Source organism: Anomalospiza imberbis, chromosome 16 (genome assembly GCF_031753505.1).
Source record: "Anomalospiza imberbis isolate Cuckoo-Finch-1a 21T00152 chromosome 16, ASM3175350v1, whole genome shotgun sequence".
Classification (NCBI taxonomy): domain Eukaryota; kingdom Metazoa; phylum Chordata; class Aves; order Passeriformes; family Viduidae; genus Anomalospiza; species Anomalospiza imberbis.
The window spans coordinates 15,460,138-15,476,140 of record NC_089696.1 but is presented as its reverse complement, the minus strand read 5'-3'; the positions used below and the strand labels follow the sequence as shown (position 1 = coordinate 15,476,140).

Genomic DNA, 16,003 nt, shown 5'->3' with positions numbered 1-16,003 from the left:
GCTGCTGGCGGGGACGTGGCACCACAGCAGCGCTTTCCTCACCCAGCCAAAGGAGCTGGAAATCCCTCTCTAATTATCTGCACAAAACACCGTGACAGAGCCCGGCTGTGACGCTGTCCCTGGAGCATTCCTCATTATCCCAGGATCAGGGAGCCCTGGGGTGGCTTTGAGGCAATTCTGCAAGCTCAGATGTAACTTTGGCCAGTGGGCTGGGCCGTGTGGGATCCCAGCTCCATCCTCTGCTCCCAGTTCCACATCACATCGCCGCTTCTCAGGGGTTTTACTGGTGCATACTGGAGTGGGTTTTGTGCTGCTGGAGGAGCAAGGAGCCAGGTGGGCTTTGGAATGCCTGAGAGCCAGCCAGCCCCAGGAGCTACTCCCAAAGCCTCTCCAGCACCCTGTGCATCCCAGGGCTGGAGCCTAGCCCTGCCTCTCTCTGGGCTCTGTTTCCCTCCCGTGTCTCAGCCGTTCCCAACCTCCGCTCGTCTCCTGAGCTGCGTGGCCCCTTCAGCCCACAGGGGCTCTGAGCCATGGGGAAGGATCCAGCCACTTCCCACATCCATCCCATTCCCGCCGGCACAGCCTCACCGCAGGAATTGCAGGGAGCAGCAGTTATCCGACGGATGATGCTGCCGAGAGCTTCTGGCAGCTGCAGCTCCTTCCACTGCCTGCAAATCCACACCCCTAAGGTGTGCGGGGCCCTGGAGTCTATTTGGAGCTTTCCCTGACATCCCGCTCCTCTGATCTCTGTGGATCTTACGGGAGGCGCTTTCAAAGCAGCGCATCCCCCTCCCGCCCTCCCTCCCTCCTCCCGTGCGGTGACGGTGCCGGCTCCCCGCACCCCGCGGTGCGGAGCCCCTTCCTCCCCCTGCCCGGGCTCCTGCCACGAACCATCAATCCCCGGGGCTGCAGCGGGAGCTCAGCCCGCCCGGGATGGAGCCTGACCTAATTCAAAGCGGCAGCATCCAGAGGGCAGCGGCACCGCCGGCCCCACGCCGGGGTCCCGCAGCCCCGGGGGCAGCTCCGGGCCGCCGGACGCGTCCCTTGGCATTTGGGAGCGGGCACCCATCCAAGCGTGGCTGCGGCCGCAGGGCCAGGGCAGCAGAGCCAGAGCCCGGGTTTTGTCCAAAGGGCACCAAGATCTTTTCCTCTTGCACCAAGGAAGGCGCCGCTTCCAGCAGAGCCTAAGCCCGGGGACTCATCCGGGCGAGAGGTTTTGGATAAACGACACGAGAAGGGATTTGTGGTGCTGATCTCTGGAAGGAGAAGGAAGCTGCAGCAGCTCAGCCCCTTTGGAACCTGCCCAGGTTCACCTTCAAAGCCCTCACCTCGCCACATGGCGGGCTGTCACCTCCTCCTCCCCGGGACCCCCGCGCCCACGACGGGCCCCGGTCAGACCCCGCATCTCCCCGGGTGACCCCGGCTCTGCGCTCCCGGGACAGGGTGGTCTCTGCTGTGCCACCCCCAGAGCCCTGAGGGACCCCCGGTCCCAACCGCCCCCAACCCTGCTGTGGAAACCGGGGCTGCCCGCCCCGCCGCCCGCCCCGGGGCCCCGCAGCGCCGGTACCTGCGGCAGGCGGGGTCCCCGGGAGCCGGGAAGGGTCGGTCGGTCCCGGTGGTGGAGAAGGTCGAGCAATGCCGAGGAATCGGTGTGATCCCAGTGCCGGGGGAGGATAACGGAGGGGTCAGTCCCGGTGACGGGGGCACCGGACCTTGTGCCGGGGAAGAAGAGCCGGTGCCCGCGCCAGTGACGGTGCCGGTGTCAGTGAGGCCGGTCGGTCCTGGTGCCGGGATCCAAGGACTGACGCCGGTGCCGGGATAGCAGTTCCGGAGCGGTGCCGGTTCCGGTGGCTGTACCGGCGGTGAAGAGCCGGTACCGGCGGCTCTGTCGCTGTCCCGCTGCCGGTTGCAGGTGCCCAGAGCCGGGCCGGCGCCCGCCCCGCTCCCACCGGCGGTGCCGGAGCATCCGCAGCCCCGAGCCGGCTCCGCGCTCCGCCCCGCGCCCCCCCGTCCGCCCCGCCGGGGCTGCCCTCGCTCCGCCGCCGCCCCGGGGAGGCCGCGCGGGGACTGCGGGCCGGGCCGGGGTCCCGGGAGATGCAGGGGGGTTCGGAGCGGGGTCCCCCCGGTACCGGGACCGCCCCGGTACCGCCGGGCCCGCAGCGCCCTCTGCGGGCGGCGGGGCGGGGCCGCTGGGGCGGGCCCGGAGGAGGGACCAAGGAGGGACACGGGGGAGGCCCGGTGGATGGGCGGGACACGGGGGAGGCCCGGTGGATGGGCGGGACACGGGGGAGGCCCGGAGAGGGGCGGGACACGGCGGTGGCCCGGTGCATGGGCGTGGCGGGGGGCGCGGCCGGGCCAGCGGAACGGAACGGAACGGAACGGAACGGGCCGGGCGGCGGGCGCAGCCATGTCCTTCTGCTCCTTCGTGGGGGGAGAGGTGTTCAAGGACCACTTCCAGCCGGGTGAGGGGGGGGTCCCCGCGGGCTCCGGGGGTGCGGCCGGGGGGGTCCCCAGCGGTGTCACCCGGCACGGCGGAACCCGCCGGGTGAGCGGCTGAGGGGGGCTTAGCGGGGTTTCTTTCCGCGCAGCTTCCTCCAGCCGTGGGTCCGGGCGGGGGTCCCGCTGGGGGAATCCTCCCCGACGATGGGGAGGGGGGTCCCGATGGGGACTCGGGGGGTTCGGTCCCGGTATGAGCCCCTTGTGGGGATCCTGTCCTGCGGGAAGCCCTATGCGGGGGGAGTGGGGGTCCTGCCCCTCCACCCCCTTGCTTGCCCTGGGGGTGCCCCGGGGTCCGGCAGCCGCCGCTGGCCGCGCCCACGGGGGCAGGGTCCCGCGGGTGTGCGCGTCCCCGCGCTGACGCGTCCCCGCGTGTCCCCTCTGGTGCCCCCGCCGCAGGTGTTTACGTGTGTGCCAAGTGTGGCCATGAGCTGTTCTCCAGCCGGGCCAAGTACGAGCACTCGTCGCCGTGGCCAGCGTTCACCGAGACCCTGCGCGGGGACAGCGTGGCCAAGCGCGAGGAGCGCCCGGGGGCGTTAAAGGTGCGGATCGCCGAACCCTTGGGCTGTAACAAAAAACACCCCCGGGGCTGGTTGGCCAGGAGCCCGTGGAAAGCCAGACTGCTTCCAACCCCTCCCCTTGCTTCTGCAGGTGACGTGTGGCAAGTGTGGCAACGGGCTGGGCCACGAGTTCCTCAACGATGGGCCCAAGAGGGGCCAGTCCCGCTTCTGAATATTCAGCAGCTCGCTGAAGTTCCTCCCGAAAGGTACCAGCTGTGGCTTGGCAGCTGTCCCAGCCCGGGGAGTTATTTCTGGGCACGCTGTGAGCGCTGCACTGCTTTCAGCAGGGCGGCCCTGGCCGTGCTGATAACGCCAGGGATAAATCTGGCTCAGCCTGCTCAGCTCCAGGCTCCCCGCGCTCAGCTGGAGCTCCTGGCTGTGACCAGCACCCACGGTCTCCGTGGGTTTGAGGGGTGGCTGAGTTTTGGGGGGTTTCTCTGGGGGTGCAAAGTGAGGGCAGGGAGCCTCTGTGCTGGCACTGAGGGGCTGGGGGCGTTTGCTGGTCACTCCCTGGGGAAGTAGTCAAAGAAAAGGCTGTCGAGGAAAGGCCTCAGGAGGCCAAATTCCGGGCAGCAGCACGGCCATGGGCTGCTGTCCTGCTGGCCAGGCTGTGGTGGTGGTGATGTTGTGTAGCAAAACCCCCAAATAAAAAGGGCTGGTGGTTCTGGAGGAAGAAACTCGAGCCCTGATTGCTCCTCCCCTGTTTTTAGGTAAAGCTGACCTGAAGGAGAAGTAAGTGAGCCGCTGCACCTGGCACTGCCCTGGGCTAATCCTGCCTTCACTCCTTGGGATGCGCTGTCCTGCCAAGAGGACGGGAGCAGGAGCAACGCCAAGGAAGCTCCTGGTCCAAGTTTTCCCCTGATTTCCTGGTCACGGTTTCCCCTTGATTTCTCTGTCAAGGTTTTATTCCCTGATTTCTCTGTCAAGGTTTTATTCCCTGATTTCCCTGTCAGGGTTCCCCTGTTTTCCCTGTCACAGTTCCCCTCAGTTTCCCTGTCCCGGTTCTTTCCTGGTTCCCCTGGTCCAGTTCCTCCCTGGGGCTGTTCCAGCTCTATCCAAGGAGCTCCTGTGCCTGTGCTGAGCTCTGGGGAGGGTTTGCTGCTGACAGTGTCCAGAGCCCAGGCAGGCACTGACGCAATCCAGGGAGGCTCCGCTGGCACTTGCAGGGAGTAGCACGGGATTAGCCCAGGTCAGGGTCAGGGTTAATCCCTGGAGCTATTCTGGGCTGGGATCGTGGTATGAACTGCCCCATATAAACCCTTCCAGGGTGCTGGGGCAAGGATGTTTTATGGTCCCACATGTTTTCTGGGCAGCATCCAGGTGTTTTCCCCCTCTGCCTACCTTCCACACTGCAGAGACGGTTCCACACCGGTGTCCTCGACTCTGCCCTGGCCTTACACCTGATTCAGCACTGTGCAATACATTCCAGGGCACTCAGGCTCCTCCTGGCTCTGCCCTGCTGGGAGGGAGGGAGGGAGGCTGGAATTGGGCCCAGGAGCTGCGCTTGGCACCGCTCAGGCTCCGGAATCGTGGCTGCGCTGCCTCAGCGCTCCCAAGGGCTGCCACACTGATTCTCCTGAACTCCCTGCCTCATTCCTGGCCTTCCCTCCCTGGCCCAGGAGCCAAATCCTCCTCTGGAATGGATACACGAGGATCTTTAAAGAGGGAAAAGGCTGTTGCTGACCCGTGGGGCTTAGAGGGGCTGTGCTGCCGGTGCCGCTGCACTTTGGGACATCTTGGGGCTTTTCTCTCCACGTGTTTTCCCTCAATGCCACGGATCCGAGGGCACCAGGGGAGGTTTGCCGCCCCAGCTCACTCCCTGGAGCTCACTGCAGGTCTTGTACCTCTCCATGCTGAAATAAAGCACTGATTCACTGTGTTGGAGTGTTGAACAGGCTGGGAATGGCATCCCAGCGCCGTGGGCTCCTCCTCTACCCCCTGGCTGCAGGGCTGGGGAGGCTGGGGGGTGGAGGGTGTGTGCTTTTACCTGGAATCTCTTCCCATTTCCCCAGGTTTGCCATTGGAGAGGGGGTTGCTGAGGCATGGGAGGCCTCTGGGCATCCCCAGAGCCAAAGCTCCCCTGGGAAGGTTTCCTTTGCTCTCCAATTAGCATTTCATTTTTTCCCAAATGAAGCTGGTTTTAGCTTGTTCCGTGTATGTTCTTGGTGCTTCCTGGGCTCTCAGGATTTTCTGGGCACAGGGAGATGAGTTTCTCACCAGAACTTCCCCACACAAAGTCTGCAGGACTGGAAGCCACAACCCTCAGTCTCACACGGGATCTCCACCCCCTTGGAGCTGGATCCCAGATCCCTGGAGCCTGGAGGCTTGAGCTGGGCTTTGCTAGGCTCCAGTTCCCTGCTCCAAGGGGGTGAAGTCGCCTCTGGAGCTCAGGAGCCCGTGCCAGCTCTGCTCCCATTGCCCTCAGCTCGGGTCAACCCCCAGCTCTAATTACTCACCAGGTTCCAGTCTGAAGGTCCAATCTGCCTTTTCACTGATTAATCCTTGGATTCTAGGGCATTAAGGGGAAATTCTTCCCTGGGAGGGCGGGCAGGCCCTGGCACAGCGTGCCCAGAGCAGCTGTGGCTGCCCCTGGGTCCCTGGCAGTGCCCAAGGGCAGGCTGGACAGGGCTTGGAGCAGCCTGGCACAGTGGGAGGTGTCCCTGCCATGGCAGGGGTGGCACTGGATGGGCTTTGAGGTCCCTCCACCCCAAACCATTCCGGGATTCTCCAGGTCAGGTGACATGAGCCCTGGGGGGAAGGGATTTTTGGAGTGGTTTTTCCCGAGGTGCTGCAATGGGAGGAAACCTTGGGAGTGCCAGCGGCGAGGGGACAGCAGAGCTTCCTCCCCACGGTGGGCAGCCCGTGCCAGGGTGGATCCAGCCGGGATTCCTCGCTCCCTGCCCTGCCCAGCAGCCTGTGCCAGCCAGGATTCCTCCATCCCATCCCATCCCATCCCATCCCATCCCAGCCCATCCCATCCCATCCCATCCCATCCCATCCCATCCCAGCCCATCCCATCCCATCCCAGCAGCCCGTGCCAGGGGGGATCCAGCCGGGATTCCTCCAGCCCATCCCATCCCATCCCAGCCCATCCCATCCCATCCCAGCCCATCCCATCCCATCCCAGCAGCCCGTGCCAGGGGGGATCCAGCCGGGATTCCTCCAGCCCATCCCATCCCATCCCAGCCCATCCCTGCCCATCCCAGCCCAGCAGCCCGTGCCAGGGGGGATCCAGCCGGGATTCCTCCAGCCCTGGCCGTGCCGCAGCGGGTCCGGCCGGGATTCCACGCTGCCTTGCAGTTTGTGGATGCGAGCACGGGAGGGTGCAAGTGCCTTTCCCAACCCTTCCAGGGAGGGAAGGGAAGGAGGAGGATGCTCCTGTGGGATCCCCTACACCAACAAGGAAATATCCCCGGAGGCAAACCTCCCCCCGTCCCCCGGGATGGTTTAAACAGGGGTGGGGCATTTTAATGGAAATCTGGCTGGAGATGGGATTTTAATGGGAATATTAACGACCTGAGGGTGGAGAGCTCCAGGCAGCACCAAGTGCTGAGGATTCAGGATGCAATCCCGCAGGAGGGATCCCATCCCATCCCATCCCATTATCCCATGCCATCCCCCCGAGCACCCTCAGCCCCGGGCACACACGGTCCCTCCCTCTCCCCGGCACTCGGAATTCTGCTCTTCCCCCTCACTCCACGGCCCGGACATTCCCTCTGCCATTCCCCCTCGTTTCATTATCCCACTAATGACAATTCTGCCTTAACGAGAGGATTTTGCTTAGTCGGGAGCAGCCGCCCCAGCCCGGCTTTAACGACACAAATTAAATTACGTTTCCAGGCCGACACAAACTTCCCTGATTGTTTAAGAAATCACTCATTTCCTCCCCCGTAGCCTCCAGCTGACCTCCCTTTTGAGTTTCGTCGGTTTTTTTTTCCCCGCATGCCACGCACGGGACCTGCCCCTGACCCTCCTCGGGATGGCTCCAGCCGCCGGCAAAGCATCCAGAGCCCGCCGAGATTTAGATTAATTCTCTAATAAGACAACAAGCCCTATAGAAATTATGTTATCCAAGGAAAAGGCAAATGACCTGGAGGCACTCGGAAGCTCCAATTACCGCTGGTCCTTGGAGCCAGTGCCTGGCTGCTCCTGCTCCTCCTGCACCCCTGGAATTCCCAGCCGTGTTTCCAGTGGCTGCCCAGCATCACAGGGGTGGCTCCATTCATGTTTGTGTGATTTTATTTCATTTTATCCTTTGATCCACAGTTTTTCCCGCTCCAAAAGGCCAAGACCTCAAAGCAGCCCTTTTTGGGGGGTTACACATCCTTTTGGCCAGGAGCACAGCCTGATTTGGGATGCTCTGGCACTGTCACTCCCAGCAAACGCTGCCTTCATCCCAAGCTGTGCCACCTCCCATCCCTTTGGTGGCCTTTGGCATCACTTTGCTTCAAAGGGATTATTTGGGCTCTTTTTGGGGCTGTGAAAATGCAGGTGTTGTGTTAATTACAAGAAATAGAGGGATGGAAATTAAAAAATATCCTACCCCGTCATGATTTCCCAGTGACACGGGGCTGGCAGGAGGAGAGGAGCCTCCCATCACCGCACCTGCTCCACGCCAGACCTCACCTGTCCCCAGCACCTCCAGCTGCAGCTGCAGCAAATCCAAGTTTTATTCCAGTTCATTCAGCAATAACGGCTTCATCCCCCTGCCCCAAACCCCCCTCTCGGGGGCTGCCACTGGCTGATCCCATTCCCCAGGTTTGGTTAATCCCTCTGAACCTCCCAGAGCCACAAGGTGGGGAAATTTGTTTTCGGTTTGTGGTGTGTGTTAATTAGGGAGATAATGACTGGAGACATCCAGAGCGAGTCTGAGCACGCCGGAAAAATGTTTAGCCTGAGGAAAATTTTAATCCTTTTTTTTTTTTCCTTGCCTGGCTGTTGAGATGTGACTTTTTAAGGCAATTAGTGAGGGTTTAGTTGTTAATCAGTCATACTTAGACACTTGCTTTGGGGTCTTATCTCCTGCTCCCAAGTGAGCATCGCCTGGAATCACGAGGTTCATTTTTGATGTGGGAAATACCTGTCCCAGGTGGGAAATACCTGTCCCAGGCGTGTTCCTGTGCTCAGCACCGGCTGCACGGGAGCTTTAGATGGGATCAGAGGAAAACTTTGTCCTGGAGGAGGCTGTAAAGCCCTGGAAGTGGCTGGTGGAGTCACCAGCCCTGGAGGAGTTCGAGAACGTGTGGATGTGGCCCTTGAGGATGTGGTGACCAGGGTGGTGCTGCTGGTTGGGCTTGATGAGCTTAAAGGTGTTTTCCAACCTTAACAATTCCATGATTCCATGCCTGGAGAGCCGTGTCCTCCACAGGCTCCCTCCTCATCCCAGCACATCCCAAGTTTTTGAGGGTGGCTTCCTTGTGGGTGTCCCAGGATCTGCCTGGGGTGGGACTGATCCCCGCTGTGCCATGGGACAGAGCCAGCACGGGAATGTCACAGCTCTGCTGCCCTCCCCTGCTCCAGCGTGGAGCTGGGTGACCCCAGACCACATCCCCCCGTGGCCCTGGGGCAGGGCTCACCGGGGAAGGTGTTCCAGGCGGTGCCAGCATCACTCCAGCCCTGTGCCAGCATCAGCCTGGCCTGAGAGCATCGGTCCAGGCCTGAGAGCATCGGTCCAGGCCTGAGAGCATCGGTCCAGACCCGAGAGCACTGGTCCAGACCTGAGAGCACCGGTCCAGACCTGAGAGCACTGGTCCAGACCTGAGAGCACCGGTCCAGACCTGAGAGCACCAGTCCAGACCTGTGAGCACCGGTCCAGCCCTGCCAGCATCATCCCAGCCCTGTGAGCACCAGTCCAGCCCTGCCAGCATCATCCCAGCCCTCTACCAGTATCAGCCTAGCCTGAGAGCACCAGTCCAGCCCTGCCATCACCAGTCCAGCCCTGAGAGCACCAGTCCAGCCCTGAGAGCACCGGTCCAGCCCTGTGAGCACCAGTCCAGCCCTGCCAGCATCATCCCAGCCTTGTGAGCACCACTTCAGCCCTGCCAGCATCACTTCAGCCCTCTACCAGTATCAGCCTAGCCTGAGAGCACCAGTCCAGCCCTGCCAGCACCAGTCCAGCCCTGCCATCACCAGTCCAGCCCTGTCAGCACCAGTCCAGCCCTGTCAGCACCAGTCCAGCCCTGCCATCACCAGTCCAGCCCTGCCATCACCAGTTCAGCCCTGCCATCACCAGTCCAGCCCTGCCAGCACCAGTCCAGCCCTGTCAGCACCAGTTCAGCCCTGCCATCACCAGTTCAGCCCTGCCATCACCAGTCCAGCCCTGCCAGCACCAGTCCAGCCCTGTCAGCACCAGTTCAGCCCTGCCAGCACCAGTTCAGCCCTGCCAGCACCAGTTCAGCCCTGCCATCACCAGTCCAGCCCTGTCAGCACCAGTTCAGCCCTGCTAGCACCAGTTCAGCCCTGTCAGCACCAGTTCAGCCTTCTCAGCACTGCTCCAGCCCCACGTCAGCATCATCCCAGCGCTGTGAGCACCCAGCCAGCCCCGCGGCCGCTCCCGTGGCCACCCCAGTGTGCCGCAAACCCCGGCGGGGCGGCGGAGGGCACTGCCCGCCGGGGCTCTCTCCCCACGTGGCCGCTCTTTCAAACCATCCCCTTGACTGTCTGCAGTAATGATTTGTTGCTTGTAAAGCCGCCGTGATTAACTACAGTTTAGCCTCCTGGTTTCATGTCTTATCATGTTTCATCTCACACAAAAGACATTTACAGTCTATTTTCAACTTCAAAGCGAATGCTTCTTGCGTGACCATTAGGGCAGGCAGATATTTGAGCAGAACCTGTATGGTATTAGTGTCTCTGGATGTTCCCTGCTGAGTGAGGATGGATGGCTGCCCCAAAAGGCAGCTTTTTCCTATTGTTTTATGCACCAGTGATTAATATTTCATGTTCCCACTGTTTCAGATTTGCTGGCTGGCACTGGCCTGCCCTGACAGTGCTTTCTTCATGTCTTGCATGTCCAGCTTTTGTGCTCTTGGACATGGGGAGTGTGAGTCTTGGCAGGGTCCTCTGGGCTTATTGGACCGTTCTGCCCGAATTTTTTGAATTAAGTTTGTCTTGACGACGTTAGGGAGGGTGGTGTGCTCTCCTTCCCCACCCACACCTCTGTCCTGTCCCTCACGGAGCCCTTGGCTGCCCCAGATTTCGGGTGGGAGCTGTGCCCTCCCTCCCTCCTGCTCTGGCTGTGCCCCCACGGGATGGGAACAGCGGGGACAGCAGCGGGGAACGGATCCTGCAGCAGCCACGGGGTGAGGCTGGGTCCTGCCCTGCAGAGATGTGGGGTGAGAAGCTGCTGCGACCCCTGGTGCCACCCCCTGTGACACTGGTGCCACCCCGGGCACTGCCACCCCAGCCTGGCACTGCTGTGGGGCTCTGCATGCCGGCTCCAGAGGGAACCTTTGCAGCAGATCCACCACCCCTTCCACTGCACAATTCCCAAAAACCCCACCGAATTCCCAGCCAGCCTTGTCAGGGCAGATGAAAACAGCCCAGGAGCAAATTGCTCTGCTTGGGAGCCCCACTGGTGTTTGCCAGAACGGTAAATTAGAATAAACCCAGGGACAGGGCAGGCTCTGCTTATCCTCCAGCCTGGAGTTCATCGAATTCAATTAGCCTGAGCAGCAAATACAGCCCGTTTTAATTCACATGCAGGGGTTGCTGGGGCTTGATCCTTTAATTTCAGGAGTAGGGGAGCTGTGGGAACGCTGCCAAAAATTTCTGCAGAGCCCACATTTGCTCCGGGTGCTCAGAGGTCACCTCCAAGTTATGTTTGGGATGAGGTGGGAGCTTCCCAGAGCACCTGGGAGGGTACAAGGATTTTAAACTGCGTCATTATTAGGTGGAAAATAAAGGCTTGGAAGCCACCAGGAGGGAATAAGTGGTGGGGTTTATTTAAAGAGGAAAAGCTGCACTTGGGAGCGATGCTGGGGCCACGTGTCTGCAGGGCTGTGCTCATTCCTCCCAGATTATTTTTAATTTGAGCATCTTTTCTGCATCACAGTCTATCTTTGCTCCCCTCTGACGTCTTGGGATTTTATGGCCGGGGCTGCTCCTGCCAGCAGCGCCACAGCCCTGCTGGAAATCAACTTCCCTGCTTTGAACCCAATCTCGCAGCATCCGACCCAAAGCTGGGCTCCAAATTACTTAATCTCGGATTCATTTGAACTGCTGCCTCGGGTGGGTGAAGCACCAAGGCTCCGGCAGGGGTGTAAGGCAGGCAGGAGGTGCTGCCTCTGTCTGTCTGTCTGTCCATCCGTCTGCCCAGGTGCGGGGTGCTGACCCCGCAGCTCCCTGCTGTCTGTCGGGGTGAGCTAAGCCCGGGACAGAGCTGGGGTGCTGAGCTCGTTTCCCGGGAATTCCGGCTGGCAGGGGCAGGGTGTGTGGGCACAGGTGTGTCAGGGGCTGGAGATGCCGGGCAGAGCCCCCCAAAAGGAGGAGGGGCGGTGCCAGGCGGGGATTAAACGGGAACAAGGAGGGGCTGGGATTTGCCAATACCCGCCGAGGGGCGAGAGCGATCAGGGCGAGACGGATCCTGTCTTCAATTGCAGCTGCTCACGTGTGTGAGTCGCCCAAATATGTGAAGTATTTGTTTAATTTCTCCGTTTGAGGCCAGCGCCGTGTCCTGATGCTTATCAAACCCGGGGCTTGGACCAAGGCTCCGGTGGGGAACGCTGCTCTCCCTGTGATCTAAGGCATCATTTAAATCCGCAAAATTTGGCTCAGATTGAAGCTCTCTGTAGGTTTCTGTGGGTCACTGTCGGGGCAGGATTGTTTTCACCCAGGGTTGTGCGGGGGCTGAGTTTGTGCAGGATGGTGGGGAACGGGGGGGAATATTTTAGATCCCGGGGAAGTGGGAGCATCCAGAGGGAGCTGCGACCACCTGAGCTCAGCCTCGGCCAGGCTGTGAGTGCCTCCCGATGCTTCCCAGGCCGTTCCCAGCATCCTGGGGCGCTAACTCGGCTGGCGCCGGGGTCCTGCCCCAGCCGCCCGGCTCTCCCCGGGGACCTGCGGCCGAGCCGCGCTGCTGCTGCCCGGGACAGCTCTGCCCGCGGCGCTGCAGCCCACGAGGAAGCTCCAGCGACTGCAAACCATAAAGCAGTCTGTAAAATTAGCGGCTAATTAGCAGTGACTGCAGGGAACAGGGCACCGGGGCCGGCTGCGCTCCCCAACCCTGCTCCGGAGCCGCCACCTCGGCATTGCAAAACTGGGGCAAAACAAGGGGTTTGTTGCTACAGACGATAGGAGGAAATGGAAACACCTCCCAGCAGAGCTCTGGCAAGGCGACATCTGCCTCCGGGCGGCCACGGGAGATGCGGGCTGGAACGGGGTCTGATGTCCCCTGCCACCAAATCTACTGTCCCCTGCTGCGGCACGGAGGGACGGGCTGGCACAGCCCCCAGGACAGGGAGGGGGGTGGACCTGCAAATAACCAACCAAAAAAACTCCCATGGAACAGCAAATAACCCCTGGGCACGGGTTACTGTCGGTGAATGTGCAGGGCTGGGGTTTTCCCTTCCCTCTGCTCCGAGCTGGGCAGCCGCGGAGGGGCCGCGGACTGCAAAGCATTTGCTGCAGAATCTGAAGAATTTGGAGTGAAACCCCCAAAGAAATTAAGGACAGATGGGTTAGAGGGGAAAAAAGAAACCCGAATTCCTTCTGCTGCTCGGTGTCTGCCTCCAGGGCACTGCCTCGTCCCTGCTGTGGCTGTGCTGAGGGAGGGATGGAGGGAGGGATGGAGGGAGGGATGGGCATCTTTCATGCCAGGCAAACACCGTGAGGACACCAGAACCGTGCTCCTGCAGCACCCAGGGCCATCCCCGCTCTGCCCAAGGCTGGCCCTGGTGGCCCTGGAGGACTCGGGGTTCCTCTGGAGATCCTGGTTCCCACCCCGCAGTGGAGCCCCTCCTCGAGCGGAGCAAATCGAGGCACCCGTGAGGAAAATAAACTTCTCCTCTTCCAACCAACAGCTCCGGGGCCGGGCTGACCCCGGGGGCTGCCCGGGGTGTGAGCCCCATCCCCACCTCCGTGTTTATGTGCCGTAATCACCGGGATTAGGAGTTTTCTGCTCGGGCTGGCGCTGGCAGAGTCACCCAACACCTGCGTGCTGACTTCAGCACCTCAAATATTTCTGATGCAATTCCTTTTATTCCCCTCCTAAAGCAAACGCGATGTGTTAATGGGTAGAAACGAAGCATAATTGCTCCTTTGTGTGAAATCAGTCGGGGGAAATCGCAGCAGTTCTGTTGCAAAACTGGAGCTGCAAACAGGTTTGGGGTGGGACCCACCTGGGCTTGGGATGGCCGGGAGAAGGAACCTCCCCGGAGTTTCTGGGATGGGAAATGGGCATCTCCTCCTCTCTGAAGGGTAGAGCTGAGGGCCTGGGCTCGTCCTCAGGGCGTGTTTGATGTGTTCCCGTGTGCCAGGCTGGGGGAAACCACCTCCAGATGAAGCCACCGCTGGCAGTGCCGCGGCCGGGCGGGGACGAGGCCGAGCGTTTGCGGCTCCAGATGCGAACAATGAGGCCAGCGGGTCTTGATTTCATCCGTCAAGTAATTGGGCTGGAAGTCTGTGATGGTAATGACTCCACATCAAGCGCTCAGATGTGACCCATCCCCGGCCGGGGGCGGGGGCTGCAGCCCGCGGTGGCCGTGATGAATGTCCCCCAGATGTTCTCCCCCAGATGTTGTCCCCGGGGGAGGCCGGACCCACACGTGTGCTGTTAATAACGCCGAAGATCTGAGGTTCGGGATGACCACGGGGCGCTGCCGTGAGCCCCGGGATGGGGGGGCTGAGGGCTGGGCCTGCTCTGGGGGGGCTGGCCCCGGGTTCTGCTCTGAGCTCGGGGCTGCGAGGGGTGGGGATGCTTCTGGCTCTGAGGAGCCCCCTGAGACCCCAGCAGGCAGCCCTGGATGCTCTGGGGAGGCAGAGGATGCTCCGAGGAGCTCCAACAGCCATGAGAGGCGAGGAGGGAGGTGACACAAGAGACAGGGATGCTCTGGGATGCACATCAGGGCAGCTCCCAAAGCCTGTCCCAGTTCCAGGATGGCAGGCACGGGGCCCTGCATTTCAGCCCCTGACCACCTCTGGGTTGCTGTCTCCAAAGTTCTCCAGCAAATCCTATCTGTGGCTACATGAGATCCTGAGGAAAGGCCTGGAAAACGCCCTGGGCCCCTGCCCTGGGCCCCATGCCAGGCTGCTCCCGTCCCTCAGCACCGCCATGGGGACCCAGCCCTGGTGCAGGAGGGAATTTGGCACAGACAGGGCTCTGCCAGGGTTTCACCCCCACGGTGGGATCCTAAAACCTGTCCCAGCATTTTGGATTTCTGGGTTCTCCTGATTTCATCTGTGCTCAGGAGCTGGCTCCGGTGGTGGCTGAGACCCAGGGTGGGGACAGCCATCTCCTGGTCCTGTGCTCCCTCCAGAGAGGGCTGTTGGCTCTTCCCTGCTCCAGGGGCTCCAGGGCTTTATCCGTGAAGATTCCATGGGGCGGGGGCTGGAGTTGGGACGGGTCGCAGGTGGATGAGCCAGGTCTGGGGTGGAACCTGCTGCTCCAGCTGCCTCCCGTGGGGAGTGACAGGAGAAGCTGTGTCGCTCAGATATTTGGATGATTTGAGGGGTGCCGGTGGGTACCAGGAGGCCACGGGATGCTGCCCTGGGCTCCCGGGGGCTCTCCCGGCCTGAGGAGCCTCAGGTTTCACTGCGGGTGTTCCTGCAAGCTTCTGTGTCAGCCCAGCTCCAGACGAGCCCTGCCTCCTCCCCGCAGCCCCGGCCAGCTCTGACCTGCCCTTCTGGGGAGGGGACAGCACCCGCGGGGTCACCGCAGGGCTGGTCCCGCGGGAGCCAGATGCCAGCAGCCCCGGGGAAGGGGATCCGCACCCCGGGAGGCTTCGGCCCCTGCTGGGCTTCCCGGGCTGTGAGGGATGCCCGCGGGCAGATCCCGGTGCCGGAGGCGTGTGGGCCGTCCCGGACTGTTGGAGCAGGAGGAACTGCAGCCCCGGGCTGGGGAGCCGAGCGTGCCCCACGCTCTGGAGCCTTTCCAGCCCTTCCCTGCCGATTGCTGCGGCATGTGCATCGCAGATGGTGAGAGAGGAGCGGGACCGGCCCCGCCGGCCCTGCCCTGGCTGCCGAGCTCCCGCTCTGCTCCTGCCTGCCGAGGCTTTGCTGAAAAGAGGGTGTTTTTCACCCAGAATGAGGGGTGGTGGCTCCAGCAGGACCTGCTGCCCGCCGGCCCTGGTTTGGCAGCTCAGGCTGTGTCCACTGCTTGGGGAAATGAGAGTCACAGGGTCCCGGCTGGTTTGGGCTGGGTTAAATCCCATCCAGTGCCACCCCCTGCCATGGCAGGGACACCTTCCACTGTCCCAGGCTGCTCCAAGCCCTGTCCAACCTGGCCCTGGACACTGCCAGGGATGGGAGCTCAGGCAGTGGGACCATCCCTGAATGGCGGGGGAGTGAAAATTCAGGATTCTGGCCTGAAGTGGGAGCCTGACTCTGCTGCTACTTCTGAAATTCGGGTTTTAACACATTAAACTCTGGAATCCGCATTGCCCACAGAGGAGGTTTGGCTGGGGCTGCAGCTGGCCAGGGTTTGATCCAGTGCTGGGTTTTGTGTCCCTCTTTGTTTCCTGTTTCCCAACCCCACCAACACCTGAAAGAAGGACACTGGGAGCCTCCTTTCTGCCTCCAGGGAGCCTTTCGAATCCCTTTCCCCCCTCCAGCCATCTGAGACGTTCTCCTCCAAACCTCTCTCGTGTTTCAGTGTGCTCAGCTCCGTTCCAGCCGTTCCAATCCTCCATCCCACACCTTTCTCTCCCTTTGGCCACTGGATATTTGCCTGAACCCGAGCCAGAAGAAAGCTCCCCCCCACCTGTGCATGGAATTAGCACGGGGCACGCCAG

The 16,003-nt window shown here is 61.6% G+C and overlaps 1 protein-coding gene across 1 annotated transcript; it reads left to right on the top strand.

Moving 5' to 3' along the window:
- The first annotated feature begins 2,346 nt into the window (after window positions 1-2,346).
- On the top strand, window positions 2,347-4,052 carry MSRB1 (methionine sulfoxide reductase B1). The gene is made up of 4 exons (XM_068206351.1): window positions 2,347-2,462; window positions 2,896-3,038; window positions 3,148-3,262; window positions 3,767-4,052. Exons 1-4 carry the CDS (start codon window positions 2,408-2,410, stop codon window positions 3,790-3,792), a joined length of 339 nt encoding a protein of 112 aa, XP_068062452.1. The 5' UTR covers window positions 2,347-2,407; the 3' UTR covers window positions 3,793-4,052.
- Window positions 4,053-16,003: the final 11,951 nt, after the last annotated feature.